The sequence below is a fragment of the Corythoichthys intestinalis genome, chromosome 18 (assembly GCF_030265065.1).
Source record: "Corythoichthys intestinalis isolate RoL2023-P3 chromosome 18, ASM3026506v1, whole genome shotgun sequence".
Classification (NCBI taxonomy): Eukaryota; Metazoa; Chordata; class Actinopteri; order Syngnathiformes; family Syngnathidae; genus Corythoichthys; species Corythoichthys intestinalis.
Window position 1 is genome coordinate 30,814,212 of NC_080412.1, and position 27,859 is coordinate 30,842,070.

A 27,859-nucleotide genomic window follows, 5' to 3' on the forward strand; every position below is an offset into this window, starting at 1 on the left:
ACACAGGGAGGCCAAAATCAAGAGGTGCCGGATCTTGTTCTGGTAGGATCCGGCACAAATTAACCCCTGCTCGTCAGTAAAAAAACATTTGCTGCCAAACTTTAGCTCAGTATTTTAGCAGTTCTTCTTGGAATCTTGACATATAATCATCGTAAACAATTCAATCGTTTTTGAGTGGGTCTTGTAGTATTTACCAACCATACATGGGGATTATGCTTATTGTACAGAATTCGGAAAGCTCCATGAAAAAAAAGTCCCTTAAGTGTTTTATTTACAAAATTGCTCGTCAGACTCATGTTAAAAATGGACGGGTAACCTATAGACTATGTATAATCGTCCTCCTCTTGAGGTTCTGCACATACTCATTGGCCCGGTCCAGGTTAGTCTTCTCCACCTTAATGGGCGGTGGACCCTCAACCAGCTTGACGAAGTAGTGGCAGTAGACTTTATCCATGATGCCAAACATGCCTCTCCCGTGGTAGCGGATGCGCTTCAGGTACATGCCTTTGCCCGTGTTAGACTCCGCTGCAACATAGCAAAGAGAACAAGAAAGAGAGCATTAAATAAGATGAGGCAAAAAGGAACATTTAGCTCACCTAGATGCCAACATTATTATGCCCCAGTGGTCTTCAAAAAGTAAAAATTGCTTTAATGAGGGCTGAGATGTGAATGTGAAAGGTAGAAACAATACTTTGAATCATTTGATCCAATGTCAGTTGATGTTACAATGCCCTCTAGTGCATTGAATTCACATTGCATTGGTAGGGTAGATACTTGACAATAAATTGTTTTGGATTTCTTTTCATGACCATTTTAATAATAGAAACGAGTACCAGCATTTTATACTAATAAGTAACCATTATTACGTTTTCGATGTTTACATGGTTTTATTCTGATCGTTTTATTTCAATCTTAGACCTTTTTTTCCCATTTAATTTTCCTTTATGTTTTATTATTGAGCCTTTTTTGCACCAAGTATTTGTGCATTTTTACTTTAAAAAAAAACACAACATTAATACTTGTAATTTTGCCATTTTCACCTTTTAAAGCGTTTTTATTCCTGTAAAAATATGGTTTATTTTTTTTTCCATTTACATTTTTACTCATATACTATAAATTTATTTGTTCACTAAATCTTATTCTTATCCATGCCATTTTTTGCAGTGAGAAATGATGTGCCACACAGCGATGCATGTAATGCAACCTAAAACACTGATTGATTACTTGTGTCCTTATTGTATGAATTACATTTTTGCATGCAGCAGACACTCACCTACATAGAGGTTGGACTTGTACTCCACGTTGTGATTCTTCACCGCCATCTCCTGAGCTTCCAGGAGCACCTGGAATATAACATGGGATTCAGTCACGAGCGGATGGGGTGAAATCAGAAAGCATGCACGGAGCTCATGAACAGACTTCTTTCATGATCTTTGCCCCTTTTTTGTCATTAAACTCCAACTGTGCCACAGCCTGATCGATGCTCATCCCCCGGATCTGTGGAGGGAAACATAGATGCGTCTTTAAAATGTCTTCACTGTTCAAAAAACAGATTTTATGTGATTTGTAAAACTTTGCATTTCTTACCAACAGTGCTGTTAATAACGGCGTTAGAGTATAATGGTGTTATTTTTTTCAGTAGTGAGTAATCTAATTAATTACTTTACTCATCTTTGCAACTGCCGTTACCGTTACTGAGGATGTAAAGGTGTGCGTTACTATTAGGGGTGTTCAATCTTAGGCACCCCACGATTCGATTCGATTATGATTCATGTTGCTACGATCCGTTTATTAAACGATGATCGCGATATTGACGATGATCGCGGTTATTGCGATTATCACGATTATCTATGTATCGTTCATTACAACTTAATACAGTAGCCAAACAAATTTATGTCCATTGTGTATTTAAAATATCCTAATGAAGCAACAGGAACGATGGAAACATGCCCATACAACAAAAAGCTGCCCTTAAGCTTTTTTATTTATTTATTTTTTACAAAAAAGTGCAAAAACATTAAACATTTTAAAGGGAGTACTTATTTCTCTCAACAATACAATAAAATTTACACAGGTGGAATGAATTCTGCAATTTTCTGCAAACAAAGTGTCTTTAGAAATAAGACTTCTTTTCACCAGTATACTTTGTTTTCACAGAATTCTGTACTATTTGCATGTTTGTAGTGTTACCGCTGTACTTAATCGTGGTTTTACACGTTCTGCATATGAAATGAAAAATGAAAAAAATATATATATACGAAAAGTAACACCAGTTACTTTACAAGTAACTAATTACTAGAGGTGGGAATCTTTTGGCACCTAACGATTCGATTACGATTCAGAGGCTCCGATTTGATTATAAATCGATAATTGGATAATTGATGTTACACCCCCACCCCCGGGCGCTTTTAATGTTTTGTAGTTAGTTTCAAAATTGTTCAAAAATCCTCTCAGGCTAAACCAAACTAATATTTCAGTATCATGTTAACAGTTTAAAACAGTAAATAAAATACTGAAGTCCCATTCTGTATCAGCAGCTTTAAATTACATTCAATTAATGTAATGATGTGAATCAACCGTTAAAGTTGTTAAAATGCTTCCGTTATTCCATAATTTCCCTTCTGTCTACTTTCGACATGTCAAAGTTTTAAAACTGTTTCATCATTTAAAGATGGATTCAAGTTAAGATTTTGCTGATTTAGGAGTATTTTAGATAAAAAGTTAATTAGGTTCGCTACAACAGAGCCTTTTAGAGAAGTCTACTGCTTAAGATGGCGGCTGTTAACAACGCGGCAACTACTAAACGGCAAGTCTGTGATTTTGCATCTAGTTCTTTTTACATGTCCTACCAGCGACGTCGTCCGTCATTTAGCATCTAGTTCTACATATATATGTGATATCTACTATCGCCGTATGTGGCCGTATGTTTGTAGCAACTAGCAACTGGGCGTTGTTTGAAGCAGCTGTCGGCCGCAGTCCGCTATTACTGTTTTTTTTTTATCTAGCGGCATGAGTTGAACATGATATTTACTCTCGGTCCATTCCTCATTGCGTCCCGAAGACTGCGTTGACTGTGTTTTTGGTCTGCTTTACCTGGTATAATTTAATCATCAGAATTTGGATTTGTGTGAATCGTTCTCGAATCTTCCACGGCCGAATCGCGAATAATCTCAGAATCGGAAATTTCGCACGCCTCTACTAATTACTCTTACAGTCAGAGTTACTAACTCAATTACTTTTTGTGAGAAGTAATTTGTTACTGTAATTAATTACTTTGTTAAAGTAAAATTAACAACACTGCTTTGTGCTTACCAATTTAGCCAGGTACCACATCTTGTCTTTGCTGTACTTTATCTGTCGCCTCGAATGATGGACCTCCTGCGTGTGTGATCGAAATAACATATTACATATTTGCCATTTATTACACAATTTTAATTCGGAAAAGGACACACAGCCGGTCTGCGAGGCTCGCCGGGCAGCTGAGGCGGATAAACAATCTTGTTCTTCTTTTCCCAGTTTTTTGATTCAAATGCAGTGCTGGTGTGTATACATGATGACCTCTGAGGACCACTGCCTATTGCTGCTAACCTGGACAGGAACAGAGAATAGTGGCTGAAATGAATATCATTCGGTTTCAAGTGGATTTCGTCGCTGCATCCATGCTTCCATTTTCAATAGCGCTCAGTACTTAGCTTCGTTAGATAGACAAAGCTGTAAATGTGTGAAACCGTTGTTTTACTTCAATCATGTGATTCATGTCTAACTGTGTGGTTCACAAAGTGCTAAATAGTAATGACGATGTGTCCTTGTGATTGCTTTGCACGCAAACATAAGCACAACATACCTCGAATGAATAAGTCCAAATATACTCCTTATTGACGCGATACCTGTACATAAAACGTCAACATGTCAGTAGAAAAGCATGCCATACCAGGACTATAGGAATTAAAAAACGTCCTATATTACTTACCACATCCTTTCATGGTTGCAGCCATTTTGGCTCGGGTCAACGAATCACTTTGCGGCAGTTTTCAGTTTACGTTTATTTATTTATTTTTTTGTCGTACCTTTATTAAAACCAATACCGTATTTAAAGGAAAAGAATATTCATTTTCAATTCAAAACTCAATTAAAAACAAAATTTAATTAATTTAAAAAATACTTTATACAATATTTTGTAAATCTATGTCTGTTTAGAATAGTCGATTTGTGCTAGTCCGATTTCCGGAGTTCCTTTTTTTTACGACACTAGTGTGCCATACGGTCGTTTCCGCGACGCAAGACCAGTCCATGTGAAACATGTGAGCAGGGATTATGTTCTGTTACTTTCCGAAAGAGTTTTATATTCGGTAATCATTGAAAAACATATCATTATAATCATGCACGAACGTCGTCTTCCCGCCTCTCCCAATTGGTACTGCTCCCGCTGCTGTGACGTCAGTATTAGTGGCTTGCTGGGCGTCGGAGCCAAAAACTTTATCTACTTGATTGACGTGTCAGCATCCACCTGCCAAACTAAAGGTGAGCGTGTCACATTAAACACCTTCATATATTACTCTTCGTAAATCAATGCAGGTTTTGTGTCTTTTGTGTTAAATTATATGTTCATTGCCTAGCATGAAACATCTCAGCATTTAAAAAAACAAAATCTTTTTTTCTTGTAATCTTAGTTTTTCATAGGGGTGTAACGATACATCGATCTGGATTGATACAGCGACTGGTTAAGCAACGATCCAATCTAATTAATCGAGAGGCAAAACTTTGATTAGCATCGTCATCTGTTGTGAAGATAATAGTACAATATGGCAGTCTTTGTATTTCTGCCAAGATATATGGCGGAAAACACAGACAAGACTGAAAAAGCAGTTTCTGCTCTTGCACCCGTCTCTTTAAAATAAACTGCTGTATTTTAAGCCAAAAGAACTGTTGTGTTTGATAGGACAATATGTCTATATGCTGCCATAGCAGATTCATTAAGCCCCAGAACTATTTTTAATTTGTCTGTCTTATCCTGAAAACCCCCGCTTACAGTCCACCCAGCCAGAAAAACAAGGGAAGTAATTACATGAATTATTCAAAATGTCTGTAATTTTTAGCTTAAAATCATTACTCGATTAACTTTAAAAAGTTATTCACTCGCATATTTTAAACTTTTAAACAAATTACGTCACAATGAAAAAATGGCGTCTGTAAAAAAGTCACGGATATCTACCTCATAACTATCGACTAATTGTATTTTTTTGTTACTGTCACATTTTCCTCAATATTTTAGATGCTAAATAATCGATCCAAGCAAAGAAACATTTTTTTTTTTTAATTCAAAAGGGAAATATATGAAAACGCACATTTCGACCACTCCTTGATGTCTGCGATTTCTGCATTGCGACCCTTGTTATATTACCATGTTTCACCCATAAAATCCCCCCAAAAATCCGACTGTGGCCATCTACATCTGTTTCTTGACACTCGATGATACATGCTACATAGAGTTTTTGGATCGAAACAAGGTAAGTACACGATGATATCTCGTTAATCGTAGCGTCTTTAATTCTGCTCTCGTGTGCTCTCGTTTCCAGTTAGGGTTTTGCTGTTTAATTTTTTTTTTTTTTTTGTAATAAAAATGCTCTCCTGTTCAAAAAATTTCTTCCCCCAGAAAATTAAGATTTTAAGCTTTCCAATGATGTGTCACACATGCATATAGAACAATTTGGAAATTTGGTCAAATTGGGGGTCTCAAGAACTTCAAGTCACCTGAATGTTTTCCGCCATATATACCTAAGCCTCCAAAAATCGGCAAAATCCCAATTTCAATGTTGTTTTTACTAACAATTGATTCATTCACTATTTTGGTTTGCATCTTTTCCCTCAGTGTCATCTTTATAAGATTGTCTAAATGTATATTAACTTGATGTTTCAGGTGTTCTTGAGGGCCACCGAGGCTTGGTTTCAGGTGTTTCCTTCTGCCAGGATGCGACGCAAAGTCACATCTGCTCTAGCTCCTCCGGTGATGGCGTTGTCCTCTTCTGGGATACCAACACTAAATCTCTGTTACGGGAGCACACGGCTCATAAGGTCAGTTCTGAACTTCAGCGTCTTGACCTGATCCCGGATAACGAGTACCATTTTTTCCCCTCAGAGCGCAGTCTCGGCCTTACATTGGTCTCCGCTGGACAAAAATCTGGTGGTGTCTGGTGACGAAAAGGGGATGGTCGTGTGCCACCGCTACAACACTGGAGACACGGCCAGCTTCTTCCCCGAAGCCAAGAGCATCGTGTGTCTCACCTGCTCCCCGTATGAATGGAGCACAGTGGCTGTCGGGTAAGACGAGAATGCAGACGTTGAACTTTATGATTACCCTTATCGTGCTTTTGTTTTATGTGGTGCACATTATGGCGAAGCTTCAAATCTTGTTAGACTCTGAACCAGAGGTTGCACTACACTTTTTAGTTGTCTGTCATTTTGACTGACAGGGTCATAAAAATCCGGTCATAATATATTTTTACCCGTCACTTAAATTTTTAAAATGATGATAATGACATTGTGGTGACCCTTTGTTTGGCATAATTCACCTTCCGTACTTGTGTGTCCATTTGGCCGAGCGCGTTACCGGTGTTCGGCCATTCCTTACTACGCGGCGAAACGTATGCGCACATCGGTTAGAAGCGGCGAGTACTCGCTATTTTTGTTTTTATTTAGTTATTTAGAACCTTTTCACTGTCTCAAAGATACTTTTTGCATGTATTACCCTCTCATACTTTTAACCATTGTGTTTTTTTGTGTTAGCTTTGAAGCAGGTGACCACATTAGGCACGTAACGTATTTAAACCATCCTTATTTGATATAACTACATTTAAGTATTTTCTGCAGGCATTTTTTTAGTACGTTATTCCTGTATGCATCTAAACAAAACAAGTTTAGAGCGCACGGTAGTACTTTGGGTGTCAAATTCGACTAATTCGACTAACGTTTCGCCGATGTAGGAGATTTTGGCAGAACACCGTTGTAGGTTCAAGCGCCTACACCGGCTACGACAGTCACGTGACAGAGACACTTAAGAGCCGCGGTCCCCTCACTATCCACTCGCTCTCGCTATATGATTGGCTGAAGAGTCGAAATGCTCTCCCGTGAAATGCCTGTTTAAAAATGTTCCCGTTGTTACTTCTTGCGTTCGCTTATAAGGAAAAGCGATGGATGATGCTACACACAGAGCGTATTATTAAAAAATGTTAAAGTTGTATAATCATATAGCGAGAATAAGAAACGCCACTGAGGCCCCAGTAAGTAGGTAGCCTACCATATGTAGCATATGGAACAATGAAATTAACAGTTCACCTGCTGTGGCCTGAACGTAGTCTCACACTTTCCTCCTGGTGCGCATGGACTTGAATTGCGTGCCCGCTTGTGCGGTCCCTGTTTTTTCACCTCTTTTATCAACACCATCGTCGTTTTGGGGCTTTTTGAAGAAACTTCAGACACTCAGTTGCCTTGACATTTTTTCAGAGTAAGGCCAATGACGTCATGCATCAAGAGAGACAATAGCTAATTAATATGCTCACTCGCCACCCTGTGGTCTGGGGTGTGAATTGCAACCGGTCAAAATGACGGATGGACTTCAGTTTTTTTCTGTCACCGTTTTAAAAAATCGGTCAACGACGGAAAATATTCGGTTAACGTAACCCCTGCTCTGAACAATGGTGTAATCGAGCAAATGTCACGACTATTGCACAAATGTGCTTTTGATATGTGTTTTGTTTGCTCTGAGATGTGAGAACATGCATAATGAGGCTTTGTGCATGTAGTTACGGTATTGGTCGTAGGGAAGAAAGAGCAGGCTTTCAAGTTGGGCAATTCAGATAAAGCCAGCTAATGTGGAAGGGAGACAATTTTATGACCAACAGCAGCAGGACAACAGTCAATAGAATATCTTCTACCCTTCTATTTTGATTATAAAGTTCAAAGACAAAGTCATCCTGTCGTTGTCTCCTGTGTTAAGACCCCATCGTTTGCCAGGCTTCAAGGTGCTTGTTTGGAATATTGCACCAATAAAGGCTTTCTATTCTATTCTATTCTATTCTATTCTATTCTATTCTATTCTATTCTATTCTATTCTATTCTATTCTATTCTATTCTATTCTATTCTATTCAAATAATACTTTAAAACAACTTTACACATTACAATGTGTTGCACCTTACTAGAGATGTGCGAAATTTCCAATTCTTAGGTTATACGCGATTCGGCCGTGGAAGATTCAAGAACGATTCACAAACATCCAAATTCCGATTACTGAAATATGCTAGGTAAAGCGGAACTAAAACACAGTCCGCGCGGTCTTCGGGACGCAATGAGGAACGGACCGAAAGTAAATATCATGCTGAACTGCTCAACCTCCCCACGGGTCTGGCACAACTCATGCCGCTAGATAAAAAAAAAAAAACAATAATGCCTGACTGCGACTGACATGCACTGCAAACTACGCCCACGTAATGCTACAGTAGATACGAAATGACAGAAATGCCGGCGTTTGTAAACAGCCGCGTTCTTAAAGCAGTAAACTTCTCTGGAAGGCTGTTGTAGCAAATCTTCCGAGCGAACCTAATTAACTTTTTATCTAAAATACTCCTAAATCCGCAAAATATTGACTTGAATCAATCTTTAAATGATGAAACCGTTTTAAAACTTTCACTTCTCGAAAGTAGACAGAAGGGAAATTATAGAATAACGGGAGCAATTTTAATAACTTTAACAGTTGATTCAGAACATTAAATGAATTGAATGTAGTTTAAAGCTGCTGATACAGAATGGGGACTTGAGTATTTTATTTACTGTTTTGAACTGTTAACTTGATACTGAAATAGTAGTTTATTTTAAGCCTGAGAGGATTTTTGTACAATTTTTGTAACTAATGTACGAAACAATAAAAGCAGCTAATAGCTAGGGGTAGTGGGTGGGGACATCAATAATCGATTTTATAATCAAATCGTAGCCTCTGAATCGTAAACGAATCGTAAGGTGCCAAGATTCCAACCTCTACCTTACACATAATGGAAAATATCACCCCAAAAAAAAAAAAAAATCCTCAAATTTTATTTTATTTTACTGGGCACCTTTATGTTTTTAGTTATGGAATGTATATATTGCAGAAAACACTCAGATGACTTGAAGTTCCGCTCTGAGACCCCCAGTTTGGCCAACTTTCAAAATTGCCCAATATGCATGTGTGATACATCATTGGAAAGCTTAAAATCTCAGTTTTCTGGGGGAAGAAAAATTCTGAACAGGTAGGCATTTAAAAAAAAAAAAAAAAAAAGTTTTTTAAACAGCAAAACCCAATTTGGAAGTGAGAGCACGCGAGAGCACAATTACAGACGCCATGACTTTCATGAGATATTATCGCGTACTTACCTTGTTTCGATTCAAAAACTCCATGTAGCATGTATCACTGAGTGTCAAGACACAGCTTTGAATGGCAACAGCTGGATTTTTGAGGGATTTTATGGGTGAAACATGGTAATATAACAAAGGTCGCGATGCAGAAATCGCAGACATCAAGGAGTGGTCGAGAGTGTTTGGATCAATTATTTATCATCTAACATATCGGAGAAAATGCGACAGTAACAAAAAAATACAATTAAGCGATAGTTATGAGGTAGATATCTGTGACTTCTTTATAGACGCCATTTTTTTCATTGTGACATAATTTGTTTGAAAGTTTAAAATATGTGAGTGAAATTTTTTTTTTATGTCTTTTTTTTTTTTTTAAACGAAATATGACACCTCAATTAATGATTCTAAACTAAAAACGAAAGACGTTTTGAATCATAAATATAATTACCTTCGTTTTATGGCTGGGTTGAAACAAAAGCAGTTGAGCGATGTCTGTTAACGGGGGTTTTCAGGGTAAAACGGACAAATTAAAAATAGTTCGGGGGCTTAATGCGCCATGAATCTGCTATGGCAGCATATAGACATATTGTTCTATTAAACACATCAGTTGTTTTGGCTTAGAATACAGCAGTTTCTTTTAAAGAGGAGTGCAAGAGCAGAAACTGCTTTTTCAGTGTTGTCTGTTTTCCACCATATATATGTATGTATGTATGTATGTATGTATGTATGTATATATATATATATATATATATATATATATATATATATATAATATTTCCCATTGGCTTAAAAAATACAAAACATGTTCCTCAATCTTTTTGCACTTAAACAATTTTATTGTATTTTAATTAGCATCTTATATCTTTACTTTTTTTGTAGTAGCTTACTCCTGTTTATATTTTTAAAGGTTTTATTACATCTTACCTGCTATATTGTTGAATTAGAAAATACAGATTTTTTAAATTCATTATTTTAGGTTCAGTCTTCAGGTTTGTGATGGGGGGGTAGCAACTTCAATGTTAAAATATTTCTTTAATGTGCCACCTTTTAGACAAGACACCTTATTTTGTGTATTGCTCTTTTCTCTGTCTTGAAGCTACAAAGACGGCCTGATTGCACTGATTGACGTGAGCAAGAAAGGCCAAGTGATGCTCCGTCTGCGCGGGCACGACGATGACATCCACTCGCTTGCGTGGTCGCCATTCACGAACGAGGCAGAATCCGGGGACGGCATCTATGAACTCCGAGGTTAGCCAACTTTTTTTAAATTCAATATTCTCCCCAAGTGTGAGGAGTTATGATGTTGATATCTTTTGATCATTTCAACTTCAAATGGGGATACTGCAGCAGAGGAGAACTGCGGCTTCCTAGCATCTGGAAGTAAAGACCAGACGGTGAGAATCTGGAGCACTTCCACTGGAAAAGGTAAGATAATGCTTCTTCAAGAAGCCAGGTCAGTAATGTGAAAAGTGTACTCTCCAAGCAGTTGATGAAGTAAATTATGTGTAGGGCGGCAGCTATCGATTATTTTAGTAGTCGATTAATCTTTTACCTAGTTAGTTTGAATAATCAATAAATAATTTTTTAAAAGTTAGTTTGAATAATCGAGTAATCAGATTAGGAACATTTAATGTGTTGCAGAATAAATTTTAGGAAATGCAAAACAAAGGCAGGCTAAGATTGCACTTTCAAAAGAGCATTAAATGCAAATACAAAAAAAAAATTACCAGTTGTTTCTTCAAACTATGCAGAATTTTACTTTTATTTAAATAAATGATACTAATGGTTCATAAATTTAAATCAATTTAAATACCTTAGCTTAGCCTCAAACAGTATTAAAAAAATAAAAATAAAATGAGGATCTAAGTAAAACAAGAGAATAATTGGCTAACTTGCATACAAAATCTGATTGCTTAAATGCTATAAAATTTTAACTTTTTATTTTTACAATGCTCTTAACAAATCGTTCAAACACATATTCCCACAAAAAACGGCTAAATATACCTATATAATCTACAATAATTACAAATGCATAAAAATACATATTAGCTCAAACAAAAACTTACCCTATGTTAGTCTTAACAGGGAGAAGCTGGATTCAGGCATGGGAATTGAGTTATGCCATATTCACTGTTGCCACTAGAGAGCAGTGTATCCACCCAAATCAATAAAACTAAATACAAACACTTTCAAAACAAACCATTACAATGCCACTCTAATTAAATGAATACAGGAAGCAGAAAAATTTGATTTTAAGCTTTTTTCTAATCGAATTACTCAAGTTGATCGATTAATCATTGCAGCACTCATTGTGTGCAGGTATAACCACCTTGAAACTTCCCTACTTGAAGAGACGAGGCTCCGCTGTCGACCCCACGCTTAAAGAAAGACTATGGCTCAACGTCCACTGGCCCAAAAGACAGCCCACGCAGCTCGTTTCTAGCTGTTTTAGGTTAGTTGCTCCTTCCACCACTTCCACATGCCAATTTGTTTAACTTCTGTTGCTGCGCACAGTGGCGAGCTGGTCATGTGGGACCTGGCTCGCAGCAGCAAGCAGAAGTGGACTCTGTTTGGCTCTTCCGCTGAAGGCCAGAACCACAGCAGAATTGTGTTCAATACTGCCGCTTTCACAATGCCAGATGGCCGAGAACTGCTCATCAGCACGTCCTTGGACAGAGAGGTGCGTCTCCTCCTCGCTTGACAGCCACAACTTTGAGGTTGCCGCACATTGACCTGCGATGAACTGTTCTTATGAGCGGCCGGTCACTGATATTGGGTGATTCTTAATTGGAATTCATGTAACAACGTTACAGATTACAGCCAATCCAAATGCACATTAACTTTCTGTTCTGCAGAAAATTTCCCTATTAATTAGAGCCAGGTGACTGACTGAAAATTTAACGTTCTCGAGCTGGTTCACGATGACTGACATAATTTTAACCATGTCGGTAAATTTGTGTTTTTTAATGAAACGAAAAACATTAGTCTTTTCAGCCCGTTTTGACGATGTGTTGTTCGGCTATGCTCGATCTCCTTTATTAAGAAAGTACAGCCAGTGTGCTTACGTTTTAAGTCACGTGGCTATCAAAAAAATCAAACAGAAGCATGTTCTTATCAACCGGTACGCTAACGCTATAAGTGAACGTAATGGAGATGGGTAATAGTGAAACGGCGACCTGTAGCCTGTGAAGGAATCTGACCTTTTGGCCAGACTGCCAGAATTGGGCCAGCCGAACCGCCGGGCGCGTGCTGGCACAGCTCCAATGGCCCAGGAAGGCGGGAATCCGACATCTCAGCCAAAAGGCCAAACTCCGCACATTCACCTTAGTCTTAACCCCTTGTACTGACTCCATTCTTAAAGGTTTAAAGAAGGCGCACAGAAAACAAGTTGACAATTTATTCAGGTCGACAGCGATCAAACAGCAAGGCAAACAGGGGACGGAGAGGCAATTCTAGATCCAGGGTCAGCAAAACAACTAGCACATCGGAATGTCCCCGAGAAGCGACAGTGGTTAGCTAAACGTTCAGTCTTTTGAAGGCTGCAGTGGGGTGGGCCAGGCGAAGGGTGTTGTTTTAGGATAATTCTTCTGTTGCGGTTTTGGCGTCACCTTTTGTTGCTGGGTCGTGGTTGCTAAGGCAACTGAGGTGGGAGGTTGGGCCTGCCTTGACGTCTGAGAGGCGCCAACCTATAAAACTTAAGTTCTCCTTGTTTTCGGGTGCTGCTCTGGTAGGCCGGGATGTCTTGGCCCCACCGAAGAGATGACGAAGGCATCTTTTCCTTTATCAGGGCTGATATGGAACGTACTGATGACTCAGCGCTGGCCTCCTGCTTTGTGAGGAGTGCCTCTGTTCATTATAACTAGAATTATAATTCTTATTATATTAAACTATGGTTAAATGTCTTTTTTTATTATATCGAGTGTCTTAGAATAATGCAAACGGTTAGACGGTGCCTATGAAAAAAGGTACTATGTCCTTCACCTGGCATTTATTACGATTTTCAAATTATTTTACAGTCCGCTTGGGCGAATTTATCGTCATTTATCATTATCGAGGTAAATGTGCTCAATTTACCGTGATAAGTACTTAAGGCTGTATCGCCCACGCCCTACTATTAATGCAGTTTTCAACTTAACAGTCATTATACGTGCGACACAGGTGAAATGCTGGGACCTGGCCCACCTTGACTGTTGCTGGACATTGCCCACGCTGGGAGGCTTCGTGTACAGCCTGGCCTTCTCACCCGTGGCCACTGGTTGCTTGGCACTTGGCGTGGGGGACAACATGATCCGAATGTGGAACACGCTGTCGGCACAGAACCAGTACGACGCCCGCTGCTTCTGGCAGGGTATCAAGTCCAAGGTCACAGCGGTAAGAAGGCCTTTTTTTTTTCTATGAACGTTGTATTGGTTTGCAAAAATGAGAAAAAAAAATCGGGCATTTAGAAAATTAGCAATACTACAAAAATCTGTATTTGGAATTTGCTATTACTAGGATCTATATGTACTAGTATATTGTATATGTATATATTTTAATGTATTATTTGAAGCACATAAATTGTTTGCGTTTGTAGCTGGCTTGGCATCCTCAACGAGAGGGAACCTTGTCGTTCGGAACCGATGACGGCAAAGTTGGAATCTATGAAGTCTTTTCCAGCAAGTAAGTTATTTGAGAACATTTTCTATTACCCGGCACGTTTCTCGACTTTGTCGTCTCTTTGCAGGCCGCCGCAGATCTCGAGCTCCTACCACAAAATGACAGTTTACTCGCTGGCCTGGGGACCGCCGCTTCCTCCGATGTCATTTGGTATATGTGTTTTTCCAGCTTTGACCTAACAACAACACAATTATAAAGCAAGTCAGCGAAAAAATCTCACACATCTCTTTCCAACCGCTGTTCTTGTAATTGACTGTGTAATTGAACGAGCCCAGCTCATTTAAGCTGCTTTGGGCAGATGGCGTTTTAATGAGTCCATCCGTCAAACCCTGGCTCCCAAACCCCGATTGTTGCCATGCCGACCATCTGCCGTTGCTCTTTAACAGGACAAAAAGAAGCCTTTAATGTCAGCACAGGTCATTTGTCTTAAGAGTGTTAAAGGTTTTTTTTTTAGATTTGAACACCTGCATGCTGAGTGGACACTATAAAACAGATGCTCTCCTGACCTCATTTTAAGAGGCATTGCCAATACTGTCAATGGAGGCATCTGTCTCATGAAAAATGATCGTTCGGTTACTCGACTTATGAGTAGGCTCAATTCTTGTTTCTATTTTGAGTGTTGAGTGAGTGTTCGCTATGGTGCCATACAACTTCACTTATGCTGGAAATGGAAATTACCTTTAAAATTTAATTTAATTTTAAAATTCTCATACGTATGTCTGTGTGTGTGCCGTACAGGCGCAGTGGAGGGCAAGGCGTCCCTCAGCCTGTACAGCTGCGCTGGCGAAGGAATTATCTTGCAGCACGACCCAACAAGTCCGAGCGGTGATGCCTGTGACATTGATAAACTCATCAGGCAGACAAACAATATAAAGGTTCGAAAAGGTTTTTCAACTGTTATTTTCTCACAATATCTTTATCTATATTGTGAATAAATGAAGTGGTCAACCTGTGTTTTGCTAACAGCACAAGCTTTCTCCTCACACCGACCTCAGCTGGAAGCCAGACGGCAAAGTGATCGCTATTGGCAATGAGGACGGGTATAATGAACGACGGAGCCTGGTTGCTCACCATTCACCAGATCACCATTAACGCAATCCTTTTATCTTGTAGATGCATTGATGTCTACCTGGCTCCATCGCTGAAGCTGCTGTGCAGCATCCAGCAGCACCACAAGGTCATCAACACGCTACGATGGCACCCTGAAGACAACGCGACCCCGGAGCTTCATGGCCTACTGGCCTCAGGCTCCTCCAATGCCATCATTTATGTGCACGACCTGCGCCAGATTATAGGTAATTGGAATTTATTAGGGCTGCAGCTGTCGAATATTTTAGTAATCGAGTATTCTACTGAAAGTTCTATCGATTAATCAAGTAATCAGTGTGTTTATTTTTAGATGTACATTGTTGAAAAAAACGGCCAATAATTGCATCTCAGATGTGATGAGAAAAAAACAAATTCACTGCTTTCACTAAAAAAAACTTAAGATCTTATGTAAAAAAAAATTCATACCTAAAAATGTCATTACGCTTGATAACACACATCACTTAAAAGTTTTTCCACGTGTTTCAATTGAATTTCCATTTGTTTCAAACTATTTTAAAGTTCTAGTTAAGATTTAAGTTAGTTTAAATTGTAAGTCCTGATAGGATGACGAGTTTTTGCAGTGTTCAAAATAATGCTGCAACGATAATTCGATCAGAAAAAAGATTTGAATTAAATTTTGCTATTTCGAATATTTTTTTCTAATTAAAGTGGTGTTGTAATGTTTTTTTTTTTTTTTAAGTGTTTGCAATTAGTTGTATTGATTTGGGCAGATAACTCCCCTATAGGGTTGACAGTGAATATGACCTAACTCATTCCACATGGCTGAAGCCAGCTGCTCCCTGTCGAGACCAACATAAGCTAAGTTTATGTTTGAGCTATTTTTTTTTTTTTTTGATGCATTTGTAATTTAGTTTATTGGTATATTTAGACATTTTTGTGGGAATCTGTGTTTGAACCATTTGTTAAGAGCATTGTTAAAAGTTTTATAGCACTTTTGCTATGTAAGTTTGCCAGTTGTTCTTTTGTTGTTCTTAGATGCTCATGAATTTGTTTTTTCATACCGTTTGAGGCTCAGCTCAGGTATTTTAATTTTTCATGTTCCGTATCTGGTTACTCAATTATTCAAACTAACTAGTTCATTGATTAATCGACTATTAAAAGAATGGATAGTTGCAGCCCTTGGTTAAAAATAAATGTGTGATACCTGCTGTATTGGAGTACATTAGGCACCAGAGCTACTTGGTGTTTTATCCATCAATGACTACTGAGCTAAAATTGACAGTTAGCTATATTATGTTTTTAACACCCTATTCACTCAACAGTGCTGTGTTTTTATAGATTAAATAAAGCCTGTTTGAAATCCACGCATCGACAGTAATCATAATTAATAGAAACCTAGCCCTCCACAGGGCTAACGTTACGTTAGCAAGGTACAGTAACGTTAATCTTATATTTATTAACGCTACATTAACTTAATTTTACCTTGTCTCGGGTATCGGTCGTCCACTCTCGGAGTAAACAGGGCTCCTTTGGTGGAGCGCTGTCTTACAGTGAATACATGAAACAGTGTTCGCCTTGGTGTCCAGCTTGAAATGCTCCCACACTTTTGACAATTTCTGCTTTTGTTTGGTGTCTTTGCCTTCGCTTTCGTCGACGTCTTCGTCGTTACTTCTATGTTCATGCAAGGTTGAAATCAAATGTATCCGCCCCTTCTCTCTTCTTGTATGCACGTGACGTCAGCGAGTTGTGCCGCATTAAAAGTAGTCCGGGCAAAACGCCATGCTTAGAGATGGCAAAGTTAAACGATTCCTCGAGGCGGAGAAAATTCCTCGATCAATTTTTAAAATCGAGTTACTCGAATTATTCGAGTAATCGTTTCAGCTGTAGAGTTTATGTACAATTTTGTCCTAAAAAAGGGGTTTTACATGGCCTGACAAAATTACTGGTTTTATAGCACATTTGATGGAAGCAAAGGCAGCCTTACACAAAGTAAACACGTAACTAAACAGAAATTCACTAAATGTGAAAAGGTTTTCAAATCAGGTGAATTTTGATTGTCACAGCATATATGTTATATCTATTCTGTGTTAACCTTGACTATTAAAACATAAAATATGCTCCGGTAGATCTCTAGAGCTGCAAAGAACAGTGCAGAAAATCCTCAAACATAAATGATTCTGATTGAGTTGCTGTTTAGGTTTGTAACAAGTCAGAAAATAGGCAAAAAATGTAGCTCATTGTTTTCTCAACATATTTTTTTTCTCAAATGTCTGTTTTTATTAACAGATAATACATTTGCTTTAAAGAAGGACAACATAAATGTGAGAATATTTACAGTTGAGACATAAGTAAATTAGCTGTGATTCGCTCTATTGGGGGCAGTGTTGCTTTTGGCAGCTTTTTAATTTTCGCATTTGTCTTTGCGACAAAAATATTGTCCGAGTTAAATTTTAGTCATTTCAAAATGTGTTCGTCTTCGTCTAGTTTTAGTTGACCATTACTCTAGTCTCAAAATGTTTTCGTCTGTAAAATTTAAACATTTTAGTCCAAAAATAAAGGTTTCCAGCAATTTTTAATGAACATTGACAGACAAGACTTTGTGATGATAATACACTTTGCAGGAAAACATTATTTTCAATTAATTGAACCCACCTGGATGCCACAAACTATATATTACAAAGGTTGTCCGAGAGTGTAAAACCGCGTTCGCCACACTTAATGCTAATGGTCACGCGAACGCTCTGCTAATGCTACGGGTAACATCTAGTGTGTGATGATCATTAAGCACATTCCTTTAAACGCTGAAGCAACATTGCATATTCTCTCTTCCCAAGATAAAAAATCTTACCATGTGTTTCAAAACAAGCCTTGGAGCACAGCCTTGCTTGAAGATGAAGGGGGTTGGCACAGCACATCTCACATGAGTGACACGAACCAAACACAGCTATGATGCAGGCTGTTGCACTACACATACAAAATGTCAATCACTGTGACCATATGACACAGACTTTCGCATTTTCCTCTCGTTCTATTCTCGTCTGACGAAAACTGGCGTTCATTTCGTTATGTTTTAGCCTCTCAACACACGTGTTTAGCTCGACATTGTCACGAAAAAACTGTCGACAAAATATTTTTGTTATTGTTATCGCGGACAAAAAAAACAATGACTGTGGTTAATATTATCAAAACAAAAATGTTGTAACCTTAAGAAAATGTGTTTCAGAGAATCCTCCGGAGAACCCGTTGGTGTTGACGGAGCCCTATCGTAGACTGTGCGGCCACACGGCCAAAATCACCGGACTGGCTTGGAGTCCACACCACAGCGCCAGATTAGCCAGCGCCTCATACGATGGAACGGCCCAGGTCAGGGAAACTTTGCTAAGAATAATGCTTTTGAACTTAAGGGAACTTTTGTTGTTCCTGCAAAGGTGTGATAGTTTATTTGTGTTGCATTCAGGTGTGGGACGTGCAGCAAGAGGCAGCGGTCTGCAACTATCGGGGTCACACGGGCTCCTTGCTGAGCGTGGTCTGGTCGCCGGTGGACCCCGATGTCATCTGGACCGGAGGGAAGGACTTCACCGTGCAGGAGTGGAGAGTCTCCAAGCAGGAGTTCACCAAACCGCCCAAAGGTGACACTCGGCTGCCGACCCACCAACCCGTGAAAGGCAGTCTTGTGATGGTGATTTCCTCTCAGGGAAAAAGATGGTAGACCTGAAGGAGAAAGCCAAGCAGAAGAAGAAGAGTAAAAAAAACACAGACGCAGCATCTCTAGAAGTCAACGACCAGCGTGTGACTGAGGTAACGACAGCAACCAACGGAAAGGAAGTCTTAGATGAAGTCGAACAGGATGAAATCCGCTCTACAAGCAGTCCTGTACCACCACAAGGTGAAAATGACACCTGTTCTCTTTGTGTTGTTGAACCCTCACGCTAATGCAACAGCTCTGTGTTATTATTCAACAGCCACATTTGCAACTCAACACAAAAACACTACTGGAGTTAAGAGCAAAGACAAACAAGGTAAGTTATACACTGTTGTGTGTAGTACTAGTATATCATGCTTGAGTTTATGTAGAAAGATAAAAGTGAAGTCTTTTGTCAGTTTTCATATGTATTATTCCAAAAAGATGTAACGTAGGTTTGAAAATCTTTTGACACGTTTTCCATTTCTTTCTAAATCGACATCAATGCATTTATATCAATATCGAATAGAAACGGAATTGTGACTTATAGGACAGACAGCACCGAGTATAAATGACCTTCATGTGAAAGATGGTTGCTCAAAGTAATTAAGTATGCAAATCATGACATTCCGAAAACTCGAGAAATGACGAAAATAACTCGTTATTAAAACGCACTTATACGAACTCGCTGGGAGTACCACCATTGATAAAATGTGGCAGCCACTTAGCTGAAATGCTGCTTTTATTCATATTTTTGTCCACTATATTTTATACAGGCGGCAGAGTGGTTAGCACGTCTACTTCACAAGTTCACAGTTCTAAGATTGAGGCTCTATGGCAGTCAGTGGCAGCCAATGCTAGGCAATGATTTCATTTTGGCATTTCACGCCATTTCCTGTTGATTTTCGGTCACTTTCTTTTCCTTTGGGGGCATTTACGGGTCACTTCCTGTTGAATTTAGGGCATTTACAGGTCACTTCCTGTTGATTTTGGGTTACAGAATAGGAAGTGACTAAAAAATGTCCCCAAATGCATAGGAAATGACTCCAGATTAGTGTTGTTTTTGGTAGCCATTTTTAATTTTCGTCTTAGTCTTTTGGACAAAAATACTTATTAGTCGACAATTCTCAAAATGTTTTCGTCTATAAACTTCAAAAGTTTTAGTCTGTGAAAAAAATATATTAAAAGGTTTGAAACAATTTCGAATGAACATGACAGACGAGCACATAACTGTAAAGGACATCACCATTTTCATAATGACTTAGCAGGGAAGCAGCACATTATTTGCAATTAATTAAACTGACCTGGACGCCACGAACTGTGTGTAAAAATTAGGGCTGTCAAACGATTAAAATTTTTAATCGAGTTAATTACAGCTTAAAAATTAATTGTAATTAATCGCAATTCAAACCATCTATAAAATATGCCATATTTTTCTGTAAATTATTGTTGGAATGGAAAGATAAAACACAAGCTGGATATATACATTCAACATACGGTACAAAAGTACTGTATTTGTTTATTATAACAATAAATCAACAAGATGGCATTAACATTATTAACATTCTGTTAAAGCGATCCATGGATAGATAGAAAGACTTGTAGTTCTTAAAAGATAAATGTTAGTACAAGTTATAGTAATTCTATATTAAAACCCCTCTTAATGTTTAATTTTAATAAAATTTGTAAAATTTTCAATCAAAAAATATACTAGTAGCTCGCCATTGGTGATGTCAGTAATTACACAATGCTCATTCATGGTGCTGAAACCCATAAAATCAGTCGCACCCAAGCGCCAGCAGAGGGCGACAAAACACCAAAAAACACAAGTAACAAGTGGACATTACACTGTGCTGTCATTTTAATCTGTTTGAGCGGGGCATGTGCGTTAAATGCGTCAAATATTTTAACGTGATTAATTTTAAAAAATTAATTACCGCCCGTTAACGCAATAGTTTTGACAGCTCTAGTAAAAAAAAATTCCCAAGAGTTTAAGAAGACATCGCGCTAAATGCTCATGTTAACGCTATGCTAACGCAAACGCTACGAAAACGCTACAAGTTAATTTAATGTGTGATGATCACTCAGCACAGACCTTTAAAGACTGAAGCAACATGGCATATCTAGCCAAGATAGGAAAGCAAAACGTACCAAGCAGCACCTGACACCTATGTTTAAAAAAATAAGCCTGGAATCGGCACAGGCTTACCGGCCGGTGAGCAAGCATGTGTGTGGGGCGGAGGGGAGGGGCAGCACGTCACATGAGTGACACTACCAAACACTGCTAAATGCGTTCCAAAGACACATACAATAACAAAATATCACACATTGTGAATTTATGACAGAAACAATGGCAAATTATCATCTCATTCTCGTGTTGTCAGACGAGAACATCTCCCAAGACACGTTTTCAGCACGTCATCGTGACCTCATCGTCATGAAAAAAATTGTTCTTTGGCGAAATATTTTCGTTATTTTCATCGTTGACAAAAACGACACTGCGGGGTCTAAATCAACAGGAAGTAATCTGTAAATGCCCTAAAATGAACAGGGACTGGCCTGTGAATGCTCTGGTTTCAGTTCCATTGACGGCATTAGACGTCCAATCCAGTCAAAGTGAATTGGATATCTAGCGCCGTCAATGGCAGCACGTGAGCTAACGTACACGCTATTCTAATGGAAGATTTTAGTAGGAATCTGTTGGTTCCTATTTTTGAACTTTGACCCTTTTTGAAACAATATATCAATTCTTCGTGGGATCATATGGATAACCTTTTGGGCCACGAAGTATTGGATATATCACCTTTATAATATATTGTCAATGTCACACCCCTATATTGTATATAACGCTTGTGTAATTGCGCAGACGCAACCTTTCTCAAGAGAAAGAAGGCTCGCTCCATCTTGCCCCTCAGCACATCGATGGACCACCGGCCCAAGGAGGATCTGCTGCAGGATTGCCTCACACTGGCCGCAATCACGCACCGCGCTGGTCAGTGAGCTAGAGCGATGGGTTTAACAATGTTTGAATAGCATGTAATGCTCAAGAGACGTGTTTGTGAAACGTGCACGTTTATAAAATGTGTGTTTGATTGCATCTCCTTGCCAGTAAGTGTTGACTGTGGTCTGCTTTACCGCCCCAGCAGCCCCTGCAGACTGCGTCGCCGGCCAGGGCCAGCACATCCACCTGGGCCTTTTCTCCGACAGAGCGGCCCTGCAGCGTATGTTCCACTTGGAAGGTGCGTTTGAGTTTGACATTTTCTGAGTCCTTTAAGGTAACATAAGAGAGAGAACAGGATTTTTTATTTTTTCAGAGGAGGCTCACGTAGAAAGCGGCCACGTGGAGTCAGCTGTCTACTTACGGCTGTGGAGCGGTGATCTGAAGGGGGCGCTGCAGCTGGCTGCCGAGAGAGGAGAGCTAACCGACCACCTCGTAGCTATGGCACCCGCCGGTGAGCACTTTGCTGTCATTTTGTTATAGAAGGCTGTGTTGAGCAAACGGGTCATATTTTTGGTTGGATACGGTTTTGGCAGCGGGCTATGCAGTGTGGTGTGCCACCGTCGAGCACTACGTCAAGCAGTTGTGTCTGCAGGAGCAGTACTTGAAGGCAGCGGCACAACTACTGGCCATCAATCAGGTGTATCAGGCTGTTGACTTGCTGCGTTCCCACAAGCTCTACAGGTACATTAATACATGGCATTTCCAAACTTTTACAGTATCAAGAATCACCTAAAGAAACAAAGACAAGTTGCACCTTCATGAACAACATTAAGTACAACAGCTTAGTAAAGGTTTTATGTTATTACAGTGAACCCTCACACTTCGCGGTCTCAGTAATCGCGGAGGTTTCAAAATATTAATAGAAATGTTTATTTTATTGTTCTTCAAAGCTTACATTATAATTTGATTTTTTCTTTTAACTTTTTCCTGGACTTCTCAAATATAGTAAAACTGTAAATTGAAACAAGTTAATATTTATTTATGTTTAAATCGAACAGTGAACATTTGCCATTACAGTATTTTTTTTTCCCCGTTAAAATTATTTTTCTTGATTGAAAGCATGAAAGCAGACTTAAATGTGATCGTGTTTGTGCTCGAGGGAGGCGATTGCGCTGGCCAAAGCGCGACTGGCAACTGAAGATCCCGTCGTGAAAGAGCTTTACACCAGCTGGGCCGTCATGTTGGAGCAAGACGGTCATTTCTCTGCAGCGGCAAAATGGTGACTTGACTCTTGAGCAACAATAGGGGTTGGAACCTCTGGGTACCTCGCGATACAATGCAATTGGCGATACATAGGTCAGGAAATCATTCTAGGATATTCTACAAAAGAACTAATCAACAGGAACAAGCTCTTTTTACCCTTCATCTGTGAGTTTATCACTAGTAGACGTCCAATCCGTTTGAACTGAGAGGAATGAACATTTTATGCCATCCCTCCCACTGCAAACAGATTGGGCGTTCATGGCTGTAAGTGGCAGCCATGAGTTCACTTTGGGGTATATCACATGTCACATGTTGATTTTTGGTCACTTCCTTTTGACTTTGGGACATTTACAGGTTACTTTCTTTCTGATTTGGCGTTACTGAACAGGAAATTAATCAAGAATATCCCCCAAATGAATAGGAAGTGACTCAAAATCAACAGGAAATAACCTGTAAATGCCCTAAAATGTGAAGTGATATGTAAATACCCACTAAAGACTGGCTCTGAATGCTATGGTTTCAGTGCTATTCATGACACTAGACGTCCAGTCCAGTCAAAATGAATTGGATGTTTAGCGCCGTCGAGTGCGCTAACATAGACACTATTCTAATGGAAGATTTTGGTACCTACCTGTTTTTTTTTTCTTTTCAAACAGTCCCACTTTTTTTATAACGATATGCAGTGTTCTTGGTGGGAACATATCGATAACCTTTTGGGCCACAAAGTATCGCGATATATCGCCTTTTCGATATATTGTCACACCCCTAATGAGCATTGCAATAACATTTCACCCCATCTGCCAGTTATATCGCGGCCGGCGCCAGCTTCGACGCTGCCAAGGTGATTTCCCGCAAGAATGACGTGACATCGCTAAGGACGGCGGCGCGTTTGGCAGACGTAGCGGGTGAGGTGGTTCTGGCCCAGTCACTGGCACTGCGCTGCGCCAAGGATCTGGCAACTGCGCAGGACTGGGTCGCCGCACAAGAGGTCCTTGCTTCTCACCGTGGGCTACTGGTTAGTAGGAAGAAATTTTCTGACTATAAGCCCCTACTTTTTTCCCTCATTTTGAATCCTGCAGTTTATAGTCCAGTGCGGCTTTTTTGTAGATTTATTTGGGTTAACAGGTAACACTTTATTTGACAGCGGCATCATAAGACCGTCATAATTATGACACTATCATGGGCATTAATAAATGCCTATGACAGGTGTCATGAAGTGTCATCCGGAAAATTATGTCGATAACTCCATTTATGTCCTGCCTGGATCTTTTACGTCCGTTCAAAAGTGAGATAATTTGCCGGTTGACACAAAAATGACATCCGTCTTAAGCATTCATTAATGCTCATGGCAGTGTCATGTCATATTATGATGGTCTTATGACAGTTTTATAGCGCCACTGTCAAATAAAGTGTAACTGGCGATTAATGAAACAACTGGAACAGTAACTTAAGTAATTAGCACAGAACATGAATTTTTATTGTTATTTACATCTGTAGCGCTGCAGTGCATGCGAGGAGGCATGTTGCACGAAAACAATGTTGACAATAGGTGGCAGCAGAAGTTGAGTGTCTCCCTTAAGGGAGCAGTGATGGCCAAATAAGGCTTCTTGAAAAAATGAAGGTTTGCAGTCAATTGATTCAAAGCTAAATGGTGGTTCAGTAGGTCTTATGACAGTCTTATAATGCTGTCAAATAAAATGTTACTGAATAATATATTTTTGTGTAAGTACACCATAATACAATGAGGGACAGCTGCGGCTTATCTATGAACTAGCTGTTGTAGTGTCAAATTTGGTGGGTCGCAGCTTATTGTCAGTTGCGCCTTATAGGTTGAAAATTACGGTACATACACTGCAAAAACTAAAAGTTATGAAATGAGGATTGAGGAGTATATTTGTTTTAAGGATGGTAGAAAACACCACATTGTTATTTTTATTGATATGCCAGTTATATGTACAGTTTTCACAAAGTATGTTTTTGGTAGTTGGTAAAAGAAGAAAATTAATATTAAAAACGGCAATAGACTATTGCCATCATTGACAGCCAATGAGTTTAACAACAATGATGACAAGTAAAAAAAAAACATTTATTAAAATGTAGTTTTCAACTATTACAAATGCAAAATAAGTAAATAAAAATGTGTAATGTACTTTGAATTTGTAGCAATACAATAACAATCCCTGTTATTACACAGGTTCACAGGTTGCACTTCAGCGTGGCTGAGCTGCTGTGCGCCTCAGTCGCAGATATCCTCCCCGAGTTGCGTGGCGTCGGGCATGCGTGGGCGTCCCCAGGCAAGGATGGTGTCCTGAAGTGGGCACAACACGTCTGGGCCCAACACTTTGGCATCTCTCGGCTCGATTCAGACACCGGCGCATGTGACCTCCGAGCTTTGCTTGTGGAACTCCAGAATGTGGAGAGCCCCGCACCTAGTGCCAGTCTACCTCTTACACAGGTACCCCTCGTACATACAATATGTGAGCTGCTGACTATTAAACACAATATGTAGTTACTTGTTACCGCATTTCTTATGAAGTCTGAATTTTACCGAATTTCCACACACATTGACATATTTCCCAGCTGGGTATGGGACCTCAAATGCAGCAGCTCAGGATACCGGAGATTTCCCTGGTGGGCCGATGGTCAAATGAGCGAACCCTAAAATTAGCGCTCTCACATAATCCAAGCACTATGGTAAATGCATTCCGATTGAGCGCCGAGGCAGTTGACTTCTGTGTGCTCGCATTGTTTCCACCTCCTAAAAGCACTTAAAATATATACCGCTACAATTGTCATCATTTAAAAATGAAATAGTCGCCTGATCTTAAAACAACTCCATCTACATGTGTGTTACGCGCGCTGTCACGTCATTAGAATATTCTGCGATTCCACTGAGAAACAGGTCGTTTTAGTAGATGGTAGGTTACAGTTCTCATTTTTGTAGCACTCTAAGTCTACATATCTGAATAAGTACTGTTTATGGTTGGTGAGTATTGTTAGTGGACCTCTTTGACTACTCCCATAGTGAAACTATGCATTTTACTGTTCCAATATTTGGAAGCATGAATAAAAAGTCCTGCATTTGAACTTTAATCAGGTTACAGTTCTCATTTATGTGGAACTGTAAACCCAAAATGTTGTATAGGTTCTAGCCAACGTTGTCTAATATTAGTATTGGACCTCTCCGACTACTCACATATTCAAAAATGCATTTTTACTGTACAAAAATTTAGAAATGTTGAATTAAAAGTCCTACATGTATACTTACTTTCACTTATACTTAGGATTAGGTTACTGTTATCATTTTTGTGGTACTGTAAGTCCACAAATCTGAATAAGTTCTGGACAAGGATGGTGAATTTTAATGGTGGACCTATCAGAATACTCCCGTAGTCAAAGCTTTGCATTTTTACTATACCAGTATTAAAAATTAGAATTAAAAGTCCTGCGTGTGTTCTTTGATCTGGTCACAGGTTAGTTCTCAATTTTGTGGTACTGTAAATTCACAATTCTGAATAATTTCTGGCCAAGGTTGGTGAATATTACTAGTGGACCTATCTGAGAGCTCAAATTCTCAAAACTATGCATTTTTATTGTGCCTTGATTTACAAAATTTGAATTAAAGGTCCTACATGCATACTTTGATCAGGTTACAGTTCTCATTTTTGTGGAACTGTCAACCAAAAGCTCTGAATAAGTACTAGCCTGGTTGGTGAATATTAGTAGTGGATCTCTGTGTTGTCGGCTGGATGGCTTCCAACATCGTCCATGAAGTGGGCCCCTTCAGTAGCTTCTAGAGTTACATTAGCCAACACATTTCAGTTAAGTGTGCCTTGTTATGTTAGGTTACTAATTTTAAAATTAAATTTGTGGCTCTAAATTTAAGTTTTGACTTCAACCATTCCAAAAAGGAATGTCTGAATAACAGTAAAACTTTCAGGTGCTGCTGTGTTCATCCCGTCATGTGGCTCGCGGCATGCTGGCCTGGTTACTCGACGACGGCATCGTGCTTGCGAAGGAGCTGTGGCTGGCTGCGGCTTGGCTCCGGGAGACCGCCCACTTCCAAGTCTCAGCCATCCTCTTTGGAATTCTAGCAGATGCCTTGGGCCAGGTTCAGTCTCTACTGGATGATAACGCCAGGGCCGCCACCGACAGCCTACGGGCATGGGATGCCTACCATCGTCTGTATGAGTTCTGGTGGCGAACCCCAACTAGTATCGTAGCTAATGGCGTCCATATGGAAGAATCGCCAGAAGAGACTAGGGCATCGGCCGAACCAGACTTTGACGCGTCCTCGCTCCTGTCTGACGCTCATGCCGCCTATCAGGCAGAGCGACGGGCAGCTCAAGAAGCGAAGGACCGATTGGCCGCTATGGTGGCGCAGCACGGACGCAACCTGGCTGCCAATGGGGAGAACCCTGCTGGACAAGAGTGAGTGGTTAATAGAATTGGAAGGTTGAATTTACAGTAACCCTCTACATTTCATTTTTGCTTCCTCAGGCCTGAAGAGGAGACATTTCTTTCCTTGACTGCTAAAATGGCCAAACACCAGACGCAGCTTGCTGACATTCCTGACACGATCAAGGTAGCATTAGGATGAGTGTATTCAATAGATTTCATGACTTTATCAGTCCTAAAATGTTTTTCCTGTTTCCATTGTCTAGCTATATCCTCGTCCCGATGTGGTGGAGTGCTGTATGGTCATTCTCCACCTCGATTCCGCCATCCCAGAGTCCCTACAACAGAACGCCAAGGACCTGGTGCGGAAATACGGAACGGACGCAACGCTACAAAAGGCCTGCAGATTCTTGAGTTAAATCATGTATCCGCTATCCAATGTACAGCCATTTTTTTGTTGAATTAAACATATAACTTGTCAAAG

The 27,859-nt window shown here is 39.6% G+C and overlaps 2 protein-coding genes across 2 annotated transcripts; one reads left to right on the top strand and one right to left on the bottom strand.

Moving 5' to 3' along the window:
* Positions 1-246: 246 nt before the first annotated feature.
* On the bottom strand, positions 247-4,091 carry mrpl22 (mitochondrial ribosomal protein L22). The gene is made up of 7 exons (XM_057821423.1): positions 3,971-4,091; positions 3,845-3,887; positions 3,453-3,588; positions 3,313-3,378; positions 1,420-1,497; positions 1,274-1,343; positions 247-525 (listed from the first exon to the last, which is right to left on the bottom strand). Exons 1-7 carry the CDS (start codon positions 3,993-3,995, stop codon positions 317-319), a joined length of 627 nt encoding a protein of 208 aa, XP_057677406.1. The 5' UTR covers positions 3,996-4,091; the 3' UTR covers positions 247-316.
* Positions 4,092-4,254: 163 nt separating this feature from the next.
* On the top strand, positions 4,255-27,858 carry gemin5 (gem (nuclear organelle) associated protein 5). The gene is given in 26 exon segments (XM_057821421.1): positions 4,255-4,521; positions 5,918-6,072; positions 6,137-6,318; positions 10,482-10,810; positions 11,705-11,837; positions 11,900-12,065; positions 13,544-13,756; positions 13,959-14,044; positions 14,109-14,191; positions 14,780-14,916; positions 15,008-15,081; positions 15,155-15,336; positions 18,315-18,454; positions 18,549-18,720; positions 18,786-18,977; positions 19,054-19,110; positions 21,640-21,765; positions 21,917-22,012; positions 22,088-22,225; positions 22,308-22,455; positions 22,874-22,993; positions 23,782-23,992; positions 25,172-25,432; positions 26,918-27,408; positions 27,478-27,562; positions 27,642-27,858. Coding segments are annotated over 26 exon segments (4,272 nt in total). The 5' UTR covers positions 4,255-4,379; the 3' UTR covers positions 27,795-27,858.
* Position 27,859: the final 1 nt, after the last annotated feature.